The 12,925-nt window shown below is 42.9% G+C and overlaps 2 protein-coding genes across 3 annotated transcripts; one reads left to right on the forward strand and one right to left on the reverse strand.

The window, feature by feature from the left end:
* Positions 1-2,990: 2,990 nt before the first annotated feature.
* On the forward strand, positions 2,991-6,368 carry LOC125535881 (Ribosomal protein S5 domain 2-like superfamily protein). The gene is made up of 5 exons (XM_048698947.2): positions 2,991-3,776; positions 4,561-5,001; positions 5,533-5,613; positions 5,742-5,836; positions 5,920-6,368. The coding sequence occupies exons 1-4, from the start codon at positions 3,050-3,052 to the stop codon at positions 5,831-5,833; spliced, it is 1,341 nt and encodes a 446-aa protein (XP_048554904.2). The 5' UTR covers positions 2,991-3,049; the 3' UTR covers positions 5,834-5,836; positions 5,920-6,368.
* An 881-nt stretch (positions 6,369-7,249) lies between these two features.
* On the reverse strand, positions 7,250-10,247 carry LOC125535882 (uncharacterized). 2 transcript variants are annotated; one of them, XM_087543254.1, is made up of 4 exons: positions 9,996-10,129; positions 8,982-9,168; positions 8,110-8,240; positions 7,250-7,575 (listed from the first exon to the last, which is right to left on the reverse strand). In XM_087543254.1, exons 2-4 carry the CDS (start codon positions 9,162-9,164, stop codon positions 7,461-7,463), a joined length of 429 nt encoding a protein of 142 aa, XP_087399380.1. In that variant the 5' UTR covers positions 9,165-9,168; positions 9,996-10,129; the 3' UTR covers positions 7,250-7,460. The 2 variants fall into 2 exon arrangements, with proteins under 2 accessions (XP_087399380.1, XP_048554905.1); XM_048698948.2 differs by lacking the exon at positions 8,982-9,168 and having other exon boundaries at positions 9,996-10,247.
* Positions 10,248-12,925: the final 2,678 nt, after the last annotated feature.

Here is a 12,925-nt window from a genome sequence, read left to right on the forward strand (position 1 = left end):
ATGAATCTGAGATTGTGTGACGCATATCGTATAATCATACCCATGGATACTTGAGGTGACATTGGAGTATCTAGGTGACATTAGGGTTTTGGTTGATTTGTGTCTTAAGGTGTTATTCTAGTATGAACTCTAGGGTTGTTTGTGACACTTATAGGAATAACCCAACGGATTGATTAGAAAGAATAACTTTGAGGTGGTTTCGTACCCTACCATAATCTCTTCGTTTGTTCTCCGCTATTTGTGACTTTGGAGTGACTCTGTGTTGCATGTTGAGGGATAGTTATGTGATCCAATTATGTTATTATTGTTGAGGGAACTTGCACTAGCGAAAGTATGAACCCTAGGCCTTGTTTCAACACATTGCAATACCGTTTACTCTCACTTTTATCATTAGTTACCTTGCTGTTTTTATATTTTCAGATTACAAAAACATTTATCTACTATCCATATACCACTTGTATCACCATCTCTTCGCCGAACCAGTGCACCTATACAATTTACCATTGTATTGGGTGTGTTGGGGACACAAGAGACTCTTTGTTATTTGGTTGCAGGGTTGCTTGAGAGAGACCATCTTCATCCTACGCCTCCTACGGATTGATAAACCTTAGGTCATCCACTTGAGGGAAATTTGCTACTGTCCTACAAACCTCTGCACTTAGAGGCCCAACAACGTCTCTAAGAAGAAGGTTGTGTAGTAGACATCATGCGTCTCTCTGAGAGGAGCGACCTCCCTTTTATAGGCGCAAAAGAAGGAGACGAGAGGCTGCGCTGGGAGCTGAAGAGAACGAGGGAGATGAAACGGACAGGCAGCAGGCGAAGAGGTGCGCCGTTCGTATTCAATCTCCACTACAGCAAAAATGTTTCAGCTTCCGCGTGACCTTTCGTATACCCGTCATGCGTGGAAAAAATTAGACATCGGCTCGGCTCATTCCGGCAACTCGCAGCGCGGCGCGGCACGGCGTGACGAGGCGGGCGGCGGCGGAGGAGCACGCGTGGATGTCCCTCTTGTTCTCATCCTCATGCATGTGGAGAAAGAGTCTCCTTTACAAATAGGTCCAACTCACTCTAAACTAGCAACGTGGGACTAAACTTTAGTTCCACCTCTTGCCTTGCACGAATGGGCCGCGTGGGCCTCTAGAATTTATTAGGAATTTCTGAAACTGCTATTGAGCTAGGCCCAAAATAGACAAAATTCCAGCAATATAAATGTGATGCTTTGTTCTAAATCATGATATTTAGGCGCCGCCCGAACTTCTTCGGTGGCTTGCAATTAGTTATTGCTTCACAATAAAGGACTAGCGAGATACCACGACAAGATTCCAATCAATCAACAAGTTATAATAAAACCATTTCAAAGGACAATACACACACAAAACAACTTGAAAAGAATAAAACTACACCAAAACTTATATAAGCCATCTTCTAGCTTGAAAAATAATATGAACAAATAGTAAGTAGTAAGTGATAGGGATGATAGGGACACCTGCAAACATTCTAGCCATACAAGAGCTTGAAGACCACAACAACCAATCACTGCTAACAACGAGATCCAACAGCCGTTAAAAGAACATCTGTTGGGGCATCACCCATGCAGGCGTAGACTTGCAATCCTTTATTATCAGTCTAGAGGTTGTAGAAAACAGACCTTATCGTACAACAAAATAAATGAAGAGGTCAAAGCGACGGTGTCAATAAATATTCCAATCGCTTCCTTCGATAGATGCACTAGCCGCCAAGATCTAAAGAGCCAACAGATCTGGCATCACACCTGCTTTGCAACACCTATCCTCACATGTAGTGACGGAACGTGAAGGGTAACTAGGGGGGGGATTTATTTGTTTAAAAAATTGCATGATTAGGAGTAGTATGAGTTGATCGTTGTTCTTATCCAACACTTCCTATGAAGCACTCTATGTTTTTTTTCCAACCAGAAGCACTTTTAGCTCATGCGTGGAATTATGACGACCAAGTTGTTTTCATCCGTAATTTCAAAGAAAACTGAGACTGAAAAAAAGTATTGAACGAGAGCACACAAAATGAGTACTTCAGAGTCTTGCATTGTTTTTTTATGCGGGCTGGAGTCTTGCATTGTTGATCAAGCTACCGACACGACCGACCCACTGGCAGCGACATCTAGCTCGACGGTCACCGCCTGCGGCTTGGGGATGTCTGCAGACGCATTGATCTCTTCGCAGAATGAGCAAAGGAGACGATCGGTGCAACGATGACACGGTAGCCGGCGCATGCTAGGTTGAGATAGAACTCACTACTGATGCCGAAGAAGGGTCCGTCACGAGCACCACCAAGCCCTGCAGCCTGCTCCATGGTGTTGCCCTGGCCATCTCCGATCATGACAAGGACATCAATCGTCGGGTTGGAACTTCCTACGGCGCGCTGCATGTTACAGACGTGGCCACGACCACTACCTGACTACCATTCTACTTCTAAATCGATCATTTTCTCTTTACTCAGCCAGAATATTTGGTAGTATAATTTATTTCTCACTTTTGGAAGGGGGGCGTGGCCCCATTTGGCCTCAATGAGGCTCTGCCAGTGCTCACATACCCTTTGTTAATGCCGAGTCAAACGTCATCGAAGTTAGGAGAGACTGAAGAGACCTTATTCCAAGCCCAGATTGCCGGTTCAACCTCGTGGATGCCGTTAGAAAAACAAAAACCAAATGAAACCATTGCCTATAAAAAATAATGAATAAGACGCTCCCTGCTCCTTCGACCGTCGATGGATGGAAGACGAGAGGGGAACCCAGACGGTGACATGGAAGCACCCTAGGTGGCAGCGGCTGGGGAGAGATTTCCATGTTGCGTGGACTTGGAAGTTGGAATGCAGGATCCTTGCTTGGAGCCTTCAAGTTTTTCTCTCCCTGGAAAACGAAAAAATCAAAATACGCTTTCACGTTCGTATTACGCAAGCTCGTGGAGAGGACGTTCGCCCAGAGCAAGCGCATTCAAGAAAACTGAAATCGGTTATGCCGCTAAAACCCTAGTAGCCCTCCACGAATGGTCGCCGCCCCCCTCCGCGCACCACCATGCTGCTCCGCCGCCTCCTCCACCCCTCCCACCACCTCCGGCGCGGCCTCCAGACCCTGACCACGACCACCAACCCCGCCGCCGCCGCCGCCGCGCCCTCGATCCCGCATCCTCTCTCCGCCCCTCTCCCATTTCGCCGCCTCCCCGCCCGCCTCCTCTCGCCGCGGCTCCTCTCCACCTCCGGCGGCGACGACGACACCAGAAGACCGTGGGCCTTCACGCAGGACTCCGGAGATCCGGACCCCTTCGCCGATGTGGACCCCGCCGCCGCCGTCCCCGGCGAAGCGCCGCTAGGGTCGAGCGCCGTCGCCGAGGACCCGTGGTCGAAGGACTTCCGCGCGGAGGACAGCGACAAGGCCGACGTGTTCGAGGAGATCTACAAGGATGCGGCCGCGGCAGCGCCTTCCGCGAGGAAGGCGGCCCCGGCCGAGCCGTGGACGTGGGATTTGGAGGGTGAGAAAGACGATCCGTTCGCCGCGAGAAAGGATGCCGCCGCGGCAGCGCGGCCTACCGCGAGAAAGGCGGCCCCGGCCGAGCCGTGGACGTGGGATATGGAGGATGAGAAAGACGATCCGTTCGCCGCGGCTGTGCTTGATGTGGGGGTTGAGGGGATCGCGGATGAGGGTGCCCAGATCGAGGAGCTTGTTGATGGGAAAGAAGAAGATGCGGAGCGTCAGCGGCAGGAGGACAAGGCGAGGGAGCAGCAGCTGATGGAAACTCTCAAAGGTGATCTAGAAATGCATATTATGTATATGTGCAGCTTGATTTCTCAGTACTCTGGTAACTAAATTGGCGTGCATGTGGTTGTGTTTATTGGTGCCGGATTAGTTAAGTGACTCTGCATATGGTTGTGTTTATGCGTGCAGAATTAGTGAAGTAATTGACTGAATGCCGAAGTTTAAGATATAGGTTCACAATCATAATCATACTAGGTTCCTGCGCTTGAACTGAAAGCTGCAAATACCTTTTTACTGATATTCGCTTGTCTAGAGATTGGCCCGTGGACTGTGAACTTGTCGAGGCATGCAACATTTGCATATGGTTTAGGATGTCATTGGTTTCAATGCTTCTTAAGGTTAACTTGGGATCAAGTTTGATGTAAATGTTTGTCCCCAGTAGTGCTTGCCTGATAAGGCCATTCATTCATGTTGTAAACTGCCCATATGAATGGCTAGTTTATTTGCCACTTCTAATGATCATGAATTCATAGTCTTTATTGTGCCTCTTCATGAGCGATTGGAGTATATAGTATGATCTTAGCTGCTGTGTGTGATGATTTTACAAATTTTTGTTCTGGTTTGAGTAAGACTGTATGTGGGGATCAACAGTGCATGCTGATATAAGTAACACAGTAATAACTAGGGGTGCAAGCGGCATCCTGCTTGTCCCAGAAACTTATCAATTAGCTATATCACTTGCCTAAAACTAACACTACATCTGTATAATGGTATTGTCGGCTAGCCTGCCCCATATGCATCCTAGTGATAATAAAAGTTTTCCCTGGTTGCAGGTCCGGATCGTGCATTTGGGGATCTCATTTCTGCCTCTGGGATTACAGAGGATATGATTGACAGTTTGATCCTCTTGAAGGATGCCAGGGGAGTACCAGGATTGCCTCCTCTAAGTGAAATACAAGATAGAGCTATCCAGAAAATGAATGCAACATCAAGCAGGGCTGAAGTAGAACGCCAAATGCAAGAGGAAATTGCTAAGGCACGTGTGAGACAAGTTGATGAGAAAGGAAGGGCTTATGGTACAGGTAAAAGGAAGTGCAGCATTGCCCGTGTTTGGATTCAGCCTGGTGATGGCAAGTTTGTTGTCAACGACAAGCAGTTTGATGCTTACTTCCCAATTCTGGACCATCGAGCTGATCTTCTTCGGCCATTTACTGTGACCAAGACGTTGGGGCTTTGGGATGTAGCTTGTACTGTGAAAGGTGGTGGTGTTTCAGGTCAGTTTCAAAAGTTCAGTCATCTCTCTACAGGCTAGGCATATCCATTGTCATGTCAATATGAAAGTGGTATTTTTACAATCATGTTAGAGGTAGATATGCTGGATATTATATGGATGCACTCAGCACATGGTAGCATATGCATGTACTAGTCCATGAGTTTTATGTACTGAAATGGGTCAGATACTCGTGCATAAACTAAAATATGCATGCTTGTGCAAAATTGCATCTTCACATGACACATCAATATGCTATGACTGGCATGTATTCAACAATTTATAACAATCTATGTCTTTCAGTTATGATTGGGTTCCGGGAGGAGAAGTATTATATCTGTACAATCATGGAGTATATATTTCTTCATGCTGTTTCCAAGGATTCTAGAACCTGAAATATGCTTGCAAGTGTAGGTTTAGAAGAACCAGTGTTTAACAATTCATCCTGGTGCTGGATCCCTTGCACCTTTCAACTATTGCACTTTCTGTTGCACCCAAACCTCTTCCAAATCGAGTTCCTTTTCTCTAACTGCAGGTCAAGTTGGAGCTGTGCGCCTAGGGATCAGCAGAGCCTTACAGAACTGGGAACCAGGACTACGCCCATATCTCAAAGCAGGTAAAAGCAGAATTAGAAACCAGGACTGCATTGCGCTATGCTCAGCGAGCATCATAGCAATTGCTGTCCTTTCTCACACGCACATGGTCTTCCAAAGTTACTAATGTCGTCATTTTTGCTCCAAACAGATGGATATTTAACCAGAGATTCGCGTGTGGTCGAAAGGAAGAAGCCTGGAAAGGCAAAGGCAAGGAAGAGCTTCCAATGGGTCAAGCGTTAACAGGCTAGTTCTGCCTCTTTTTTGGCACAAAATTGTCAATCAGAGACGGTATATCTGACCCTGTTCTCGTAATCGTAATGCTTCAGGTCTACGTGCAAAATTACCGTGCCACTGGTGGCAGGTCCTCTGCTCTTTGTTGTGGATTTTCTAGTGAGCAGAGATCTGTATTCGCATTGGATGTGCTGTCACTTCGGCGGAAGGCCCGTCCAAGCTTTGTACTCGGATATTCCAGTCTGCATCGGTCATGGAGTTCCTGTGACACCAGATGTTCTATTTTTTGTATGCTGATACAGCAAATTGATCCGGGGAAAATCTCATTTTGACCAAAACAAGATGCAGAAGATACTTAGCCATGAGCTGTTGCCTCTGAATAAAACCGGGCCGCCAAAAATGTTCAGTTCACAATGTATCCATGCCAAATGAACGCAGCCGTTTTATTGATAGCTAGTTACATACTGTATTTCTCCTTGGGGTTTTTCCGTGTGTGCAGCACAACGAAGATTAAATTTTATTTTTACAAAGAAGATTGTTCGAATTTCTTGCTTCTATTTACCGTAAGCTACTTAATCTCCTGGCTTTTGCGAACCACAATAAAATCGGATTGCATAACACAACACAGTATCAATAGGGTTCACGTTTTTTTTGAAAATTGTGTGGATATTATGTTCACGTCGGATCTGCTATGTTCAACAATGTCGATGCTGACCTTACAAAATTGGAAAGACCATCAGTCAAAAAAGAAAATTACAATCAAATTTGACGAATCTCTTGAGCATGGCTCCGCCTGCCCTTGATCACCTTTCTTGTCTTAACATCTTCTCGCGGTGCGTCCAACCGAGGGAGCTAGAGCAGCCGCCCATCCCGACGTCCCTGCGCATCGTTGCGTGGTCAATCAAAGGAAAATGTCCCTCTCACCAAGCCCAGAATTTTTTAAGGAATGAGATACATAAGGTTTTATGGATGATTCTTAAAAAAAAAACTCTCTTCGCTCTTTTATATAAGGTGTATTTTTTAGCGCAGGGTGACCAAGCACGAAATTACGACTAATTCATTGGTTCGTAGCAAGTAAATCAATTAGGTCAGAAAAGAAAGAGATACAAGCAATTAGAAGAGAGGTACATCTCTTTTTTCTGCAAGGCTAAAAAAGAAATTAGAAAAATGCATCTTACATTGTGAAATTTTATTAAAAAATAAATATAAATTATATAAAGGAACATAGGGAGTATAAGGATAAGGAGTGCCACAAGGAATCTGCTAGAGTGGGTATTTTGTGTATAATACCGGTTCTTAAGGAAAGGGGTCGTTTTAAGAAATCTGCTAGAGTTGATCTAAGTAAAGCTAGGTAACTAGCTAGAGTGGTATAACTAGCAACTAGCATCGACCAAAAATCCATCAGCATCGCGTCCGCGAGACAAGTCAACAAAGAACAAAGTTGTCGCCTAAAAATTCATCAACTTCAGAAGGTACACCTTCAAACATTACGATTACTCCTTCGAAACGAAGGTACGCCATAACTGCTGGTCACTTAATACATAAGTACCTTATAGCTTAATATCTGAAATCAGGCACATATCCAACCATTATAGCTTAAAATTTACTCATAGTAGAATATCCACCACCCTAGAAATCAAATAACCGTCATAAAAACTGCTGCCGACACACCCAGGACTATAGCAGCACCACATGCAGTGTCCACCATTTTAAGTTGCTTGGTAAGCCTTCGATAATATTCAGCATCAGACCTGCACATGAAATAGCAATTGTGTTAGGTAAGCCTTTTAATGAAGATATTTACCTTTCAGGTATAATATTAATGTAAATAGGACTATCTAAGAGCAGCTCTAGCGCTAGATTCTTTAAAGACTAAAGGTTTGGCTGTAAGAAAGAAGAGAATGCTGCTTCGAAAGAATGAAAACAGTGACAAGTAGGCCCCACCGGCAAGTTAAGCACGATCAGTCTCAGCAAGCTCAGAATGCGATACATGAAAAATACAAGGATAAGAAATGCGAACAAATTGTGTATAATAGTTGTTCTTAAGGAATGGGGTTGTTTTAAGGAATCTGCTAGAGTTAATCTAAGTAAAGCTAGGTAACTTACCTAGCTAGAAGCACAAATCATCAGCTCAATTGGGTAAACTTATAACAAATATTACATAATAAAGCAATACATTTTGCTCAAATAAGTTCTTGATTTTAAGATAATGACATTGGGTTTGATAAGAGGACAGGAACAGTATCGAGCTTATATGTAAACTAAGCTGTACTACAGGCACTTACCTCAGAAGTTCAGAAAAACTATCCATGTCCCTGTGTATCTTCTCCTGGAGCCTTTCGCAGTCTGTTTCCAGGGCTTTTACTTCTTCAGAATATATGGTAGTAGGACTTCCTTCAGAAATGATTTGTCCCCCCTACAAGAATGTCAGGATATAATTTAAGGACCGCAGTTAGCTTCTAGGCTTAGCTAGCAAGTTGTGCACGTTTTGTGCAGCTCTCAAGTCAGTAGTATGCCCTATAAAAGGGCCTGTATCCATCAATTGTAAATAAGCAAGAAAGCATTCAGGCTCCAACCCTCAAAACAGCAAAGTAGCACATCTGCCAACCCAGTTCGTGTGTGTGTGTGCAATGTCGGTAGCTTGCATTGCATATAACTGGAGTTCAGTCTGTTTTTCTCTGCTTTGTCTGATGGAGGGAAGCTAGCTACCATGTAGTTCAGGCTAACAAGAATGCCCAGAATAACTAATAAAAAAAAGAAGACCATCAGTTGTGTATTGCAGTTGAAAAGTTCTGATGTACCAGTGCACAGAAGATCATCAGAAGAACCTACTAGACCATCAGTTCCGTATTGCATTAGAAGACCATCAGAAGAACTAAACAAAAAAGACCACCAGTTCAGTTGACTAAACTCTAATATGAAGAATGAGGACCTACTCAATAAAAAGTCACATGCCATACTTACAATCTGCAATGCAACATATATAGGAGGTGAGTCTATGGTTGTTCTCCTATGCAACGCATCAAACGGAAGACATACGTACAATACAACATCTATAGGCATGAAATTAGAGGGCTGATTGTTGGAGAGAATATGGACAGGCTCCAAACAAATTCAATCAAAGGAAGGGTGAAATTAGTGATGAGGACATGACTACCTTGGATACGACCAAAAATATTGCATACATGCATATTTGTGCAGTCCGAATCTGAATCCAGAACGTGAGAGACTTGGACTCTATCTTCTCTTGCCCCAAAAGTGACGTGAGAGGACTTTTTGAACACAACCTAAACTTCTCCTTTTCCCTTATCTTCATATGTGGATTGTACAAATGTCCCATACACCTGCAATTAGACAAAACACAAAAGTGTGTGAAGTATTTTTGTTCTGGATAACATAAATAGATTATTGAATAGTTTGCATTAGAAATCACCTGACAAATATGCATGTATGCAATATTTTTGGTCGTATCCAAGGTAGTCATGTCCTCATCAATTAGTATCATGAAAGCATAAAATTTCCAAATTCTAACCCATGACATACACACAGCTGTTCAGTTGGCTGTACTCAACTGATTCAATTAAACCAATTATGAAATTTATTTATGCAGCACGTACAGATGAAAAAAAAAATAGAGTGTTCAACTGATTCTGTTGGCTAACATAACATGGGTGACATATAAAAACATGTGCGAAGCCTACTCTAAAATTCAAAGTACCCAAAGTCCCAAACTTGATCATTGGATTACCACTGTTTGATTTCTTCATGTATATCGTTCCGGCTCTCATCTGCACACCCAGAATACCACATCTTTAATTAAAGCCTCCTATATATCTTACCGTGATCTGACTGAGGCATTCGATTTGTTCATGTAACAACGCTACTGTATGGATTACATGGTGCCGCTGGAGGAGATGCACGCCGTGGCTATGCGATAGAGTGAACAGATGCTACAAATACGACTCAAATCGGAAATTCCTGAGCAAGGATTCATTTTCGATCTGATGGAGTTTAAATCAGATCCGAGTATCTTAGTGAACAGCACCCCCCTAGCATCCTTCCGAAAATTCTAAGGCAATAAATAAATGATGCATCAAACCCGGACGTAGCTGGTCAGATCTAAGGTTGTTTGCAACAAATTATGCATTAATTGTTGAGGTATTTTACTGACCGGACCACCACTGGACAAAAGCCGAGCAGCCGGCGGCGGCGAGAGCGCGTGGACGGGCCCCCGAGACCTGAGACCAAGGGCCGGCACCTTCGTCAGCAGAGAACGCAGCGCCATCAGGTCTTGCGAGTTTGTTGGCGGCGGCGGCGGCGGCGGGATCTAGGGTTTCGCTGTTCCTCTGCTTCTTGCCGAGCTAGAACGAAATAGTGAAGCGAGCGAGTGCCGATCGGGAGAACCGGGCACTGTAGCGGACCGAAGTACTGTGGCGGTCCGAGGCACTGTAACAAAACGCACTGCGAGTTTTAAAAAAAAGTTTTCTTTCTTTTTTCAGCATGGTAAAATTTCTTAAGGTCTGTCTATACAACATTTAGATGTGAGATAATACCTCACACCTAAGTATGATGTGAACGCCATCTCATTTATTTTATTTTATTTTAAGGATCCCATGCTTTATTATATTATAAATAAATAGAAACTATGTTCATAGGGACCTCATTTTTTCATTGTTTGTCTGTTTGTTAGATTTTAATTTGTCAAAGCCCAAAACCCAAAATTAAAAATCAGCTCGCCCCACATCCGCCTGGGTGGCCGGCCTATACGTAAATCTGGTTGCTAGCCATCCATATAAAAAGAATCCAAACGCTAGTTTTTTTTTTTTGGAAAAAAAACCTGCTTGCTAGTGCTAACATCGATTTGTTAGCTTTTGCGTCTGATCATTATACATTTATAAGCACGTCTCTCAGCTAGCTTCTAGGCTACCAATGATTTTTTTTTTTGACTTTTGGTCTTTGCAAGTTTCACTCTTATATTTTACAAATAATTTTCAGTAAGAAACAAAGTTTGGTCAAAACGTATTTCAAAAAACATGTTAATGAATTTGCATATTTTTTCAAATTAGAAAAAATGTTAACAAATACCAAACATGTTAACGAACAATGTTTTATTATATGAAGATCATTTTCTGACTACACGCTATTTTTTGTAGTATACATTGAATATTTTCTAATATACAGTGAAATTTTCATATACGATGAACTTTCTTAATTATACACAATGAAGATATCTTTAGTTACACTAAATTATTTAAAACATATACTAAACAATTGATTGTGCAGTCAAAAAATATTCATGGATTAGAAAAAATATTCATAATTCAAAATTTGTTCGCAGATTTAGAAAATATGTTCATAAATTTGTAAAATATTCATGATTTAAAAAATGGTCATAATTTTGAAAAAATGTTAAGGAATTTGAAAAATGAAAAGGTAAGGAAAATTTGAAAAAAAAGAATAGAAGCCAATAGAAAAACAAAAAAAACTATGAAACTGCGAGCCCAGTTACGAGTCAAGGGTCGACTTGCAATTAATATGAAACAACTATGGGCCAATTGCGAGTCAAGGGTAAACTTGCAACTGGATAAAAGACAAAACATAGGCCCGGTTGCAAGTCAGGGTGGGCTTGCAACTGGGATGAAATAAACTACGATTCTAGTTACGAGTCGAGGGTGGAATTGCAACTTGGACAACTATGATATGAATTGCGAGTCAAGGGTGACTTGCATCTGGCCTGTAGTTATTTCGAAAAAACATGAACATTTTTTATAACTTGTGAACTATTTTTGAAAAAAAATGAACACATTTTGAATTTTTAATTTGATAAACATGAACAAATTTATGAATTTTGGAATATTTGTTGAAACTTGTGAATTTATGAAAAAAATCAAAAAAGGAAAAAAATGAGATCAACTTTTGAAAAATAGAAAAATTAAAAGGACAGGAAACCCAATGAAGAAAAAATGGTAAAATGAAAAATAATGAAGAAAACAAAAAAACCCAAAAAGTAACATAGCTACTTGGGTCGGCTCATCTGCAGTTTGTTCGCTGTCGAGGAGTAGACTTGCAACTGGGACAAAAAAGGTCGGGCCCCGAGTGGCGAGTCGAGGGTGGACTCGCAATTGGGACTAATAAAGGTTTGGCCCCAGTTGTGGGGTCAAGTTTGGACTTGCAATTGGGACAAAAAAAGTTGTGCCCTAGTTAGGAGTCGAGGGTGAACTTGTAACTGGGACAAGAAAAGGTCGAGCGCCAGTAGCAAGTTGATGGTGAACTTGCAACTAGGACAAAAAAAGGTCGGGCCCCAGTTGCAAATTGAGGGTGGACTTGCAATTGGGACTAAAAAGCTTGAGCCCCGGTTGCAAGTCGAGGGTGGACTTACAACTCAGAAAAAAAGGTTGGGCCCTAGTTGCGAGTCGAGGGTAGACTTGCCACTCGAACAAAAAGTTTAGGTCCAAGTTGCGAGTCGAGGGTGGACTTGCAACTCGGACAAAAAAATTTGGACCCCGGTTGCGAGTCGAGGGTGGACTTGCAACTGGGACAAGAAAAAAGGTCGAGCCCTAGTTGCGGAATGAGGGTGGACTTGCAATTGGGACTAAAAAAACTCGGCCCCGGTTGCGAGTTGAGAGTGGACTTGCAACTCGGAAAAAAGGTTGGGCTTGAGTGAAGGTGAACTTGCAACTAGGACAAAAAAGGTTAGGCCCTAGTTATGATTCGATGGTGGACTTCCAACTTGGACAAAAAATGGATGGACCCCAGTTGCGACTCAAGGGTGGATTTGTAATTAGGACAAAAAATGTTGGGACCCAGTTATGAGTCGAGAGTGTAATTGCAACCAGGGAAAAAGGTCGGGCCCCAGTTGCGGCTTGAGGGTGGACTTGCAACTGGGATAAAAAAATGCCGGTCCCCCATTTGCGAGTTGAGGGTGGACTTGCAACTGGGCAAAAAAGGTCAGGTCCTAGTTATGAGTCGTGGTGGGATTGCAACTGGGACAAAAAAAGATTGGACCTCAGTTGCAAGTCAAGGGTGGACCTGCAACTAGAAAAAAGGTTGGCCTGGGTTGCGAGTTGAAAGTGCATTTGGCACTTAAAGTATATTTTGGTG

The sequence above is a fragment of the Triticum urartu genome, chromosome 2A (assembly GCF_056163025.1).
Source record: "Triticum urartu cultivar PI428250 chromosome 2A, HENAU_Tu73, whole genome shotgun sequence".
NCBI lineage: Eukaryota > Viridiplantae > Streptophyta > Magnoliopsida > Poales > Poaceae > Triticum > Triticum urartu.

Coding starts and splice junctions, on each gene's coding strand:
- LOC125535881 (XM_048698947.2), top strand. CDS start 3,050: ATGCTGCTCCGCCGCCTCCTCCACCCCTCCCACCACCTCCGGCGCGGC. Junction 3,777..4,560: donor GCTGATGGAAACTCTCAAAG/GTGATCTAGAAA, acceptor CCCTGGTTGCAG/GTCCGGATCGTGCATTTGGG. Junction 5,002..5,532: donor GAAAGGTGGTGGTGTTTCAG/GTCAGTTTCAAA, acceptor CTCTAACTGCAG/GTCAAGTTGGAGCTGTGCGC.
- LOC125535882 (XM_087543254.1), bottom strand. CDS start 9,164: ATGGGACATTTGTACAATCCACATATGAAGATAAGGGAAAAGGAGAAG. Junction 8,241..8,981: donor TATTTTTGGTCGTATCCAAG/GTAGTCATGTCC, acceptor ACATTCTTGTAG/GGGGGACAAATCATTTCTGA. Junction 7,576..8,109: donor AGTTTTTCTGAACTTCTGAG/GTAAGTGCCTGT, acceptor TTTCATGTGCAG/GTCTGATGCTGAATATTATC.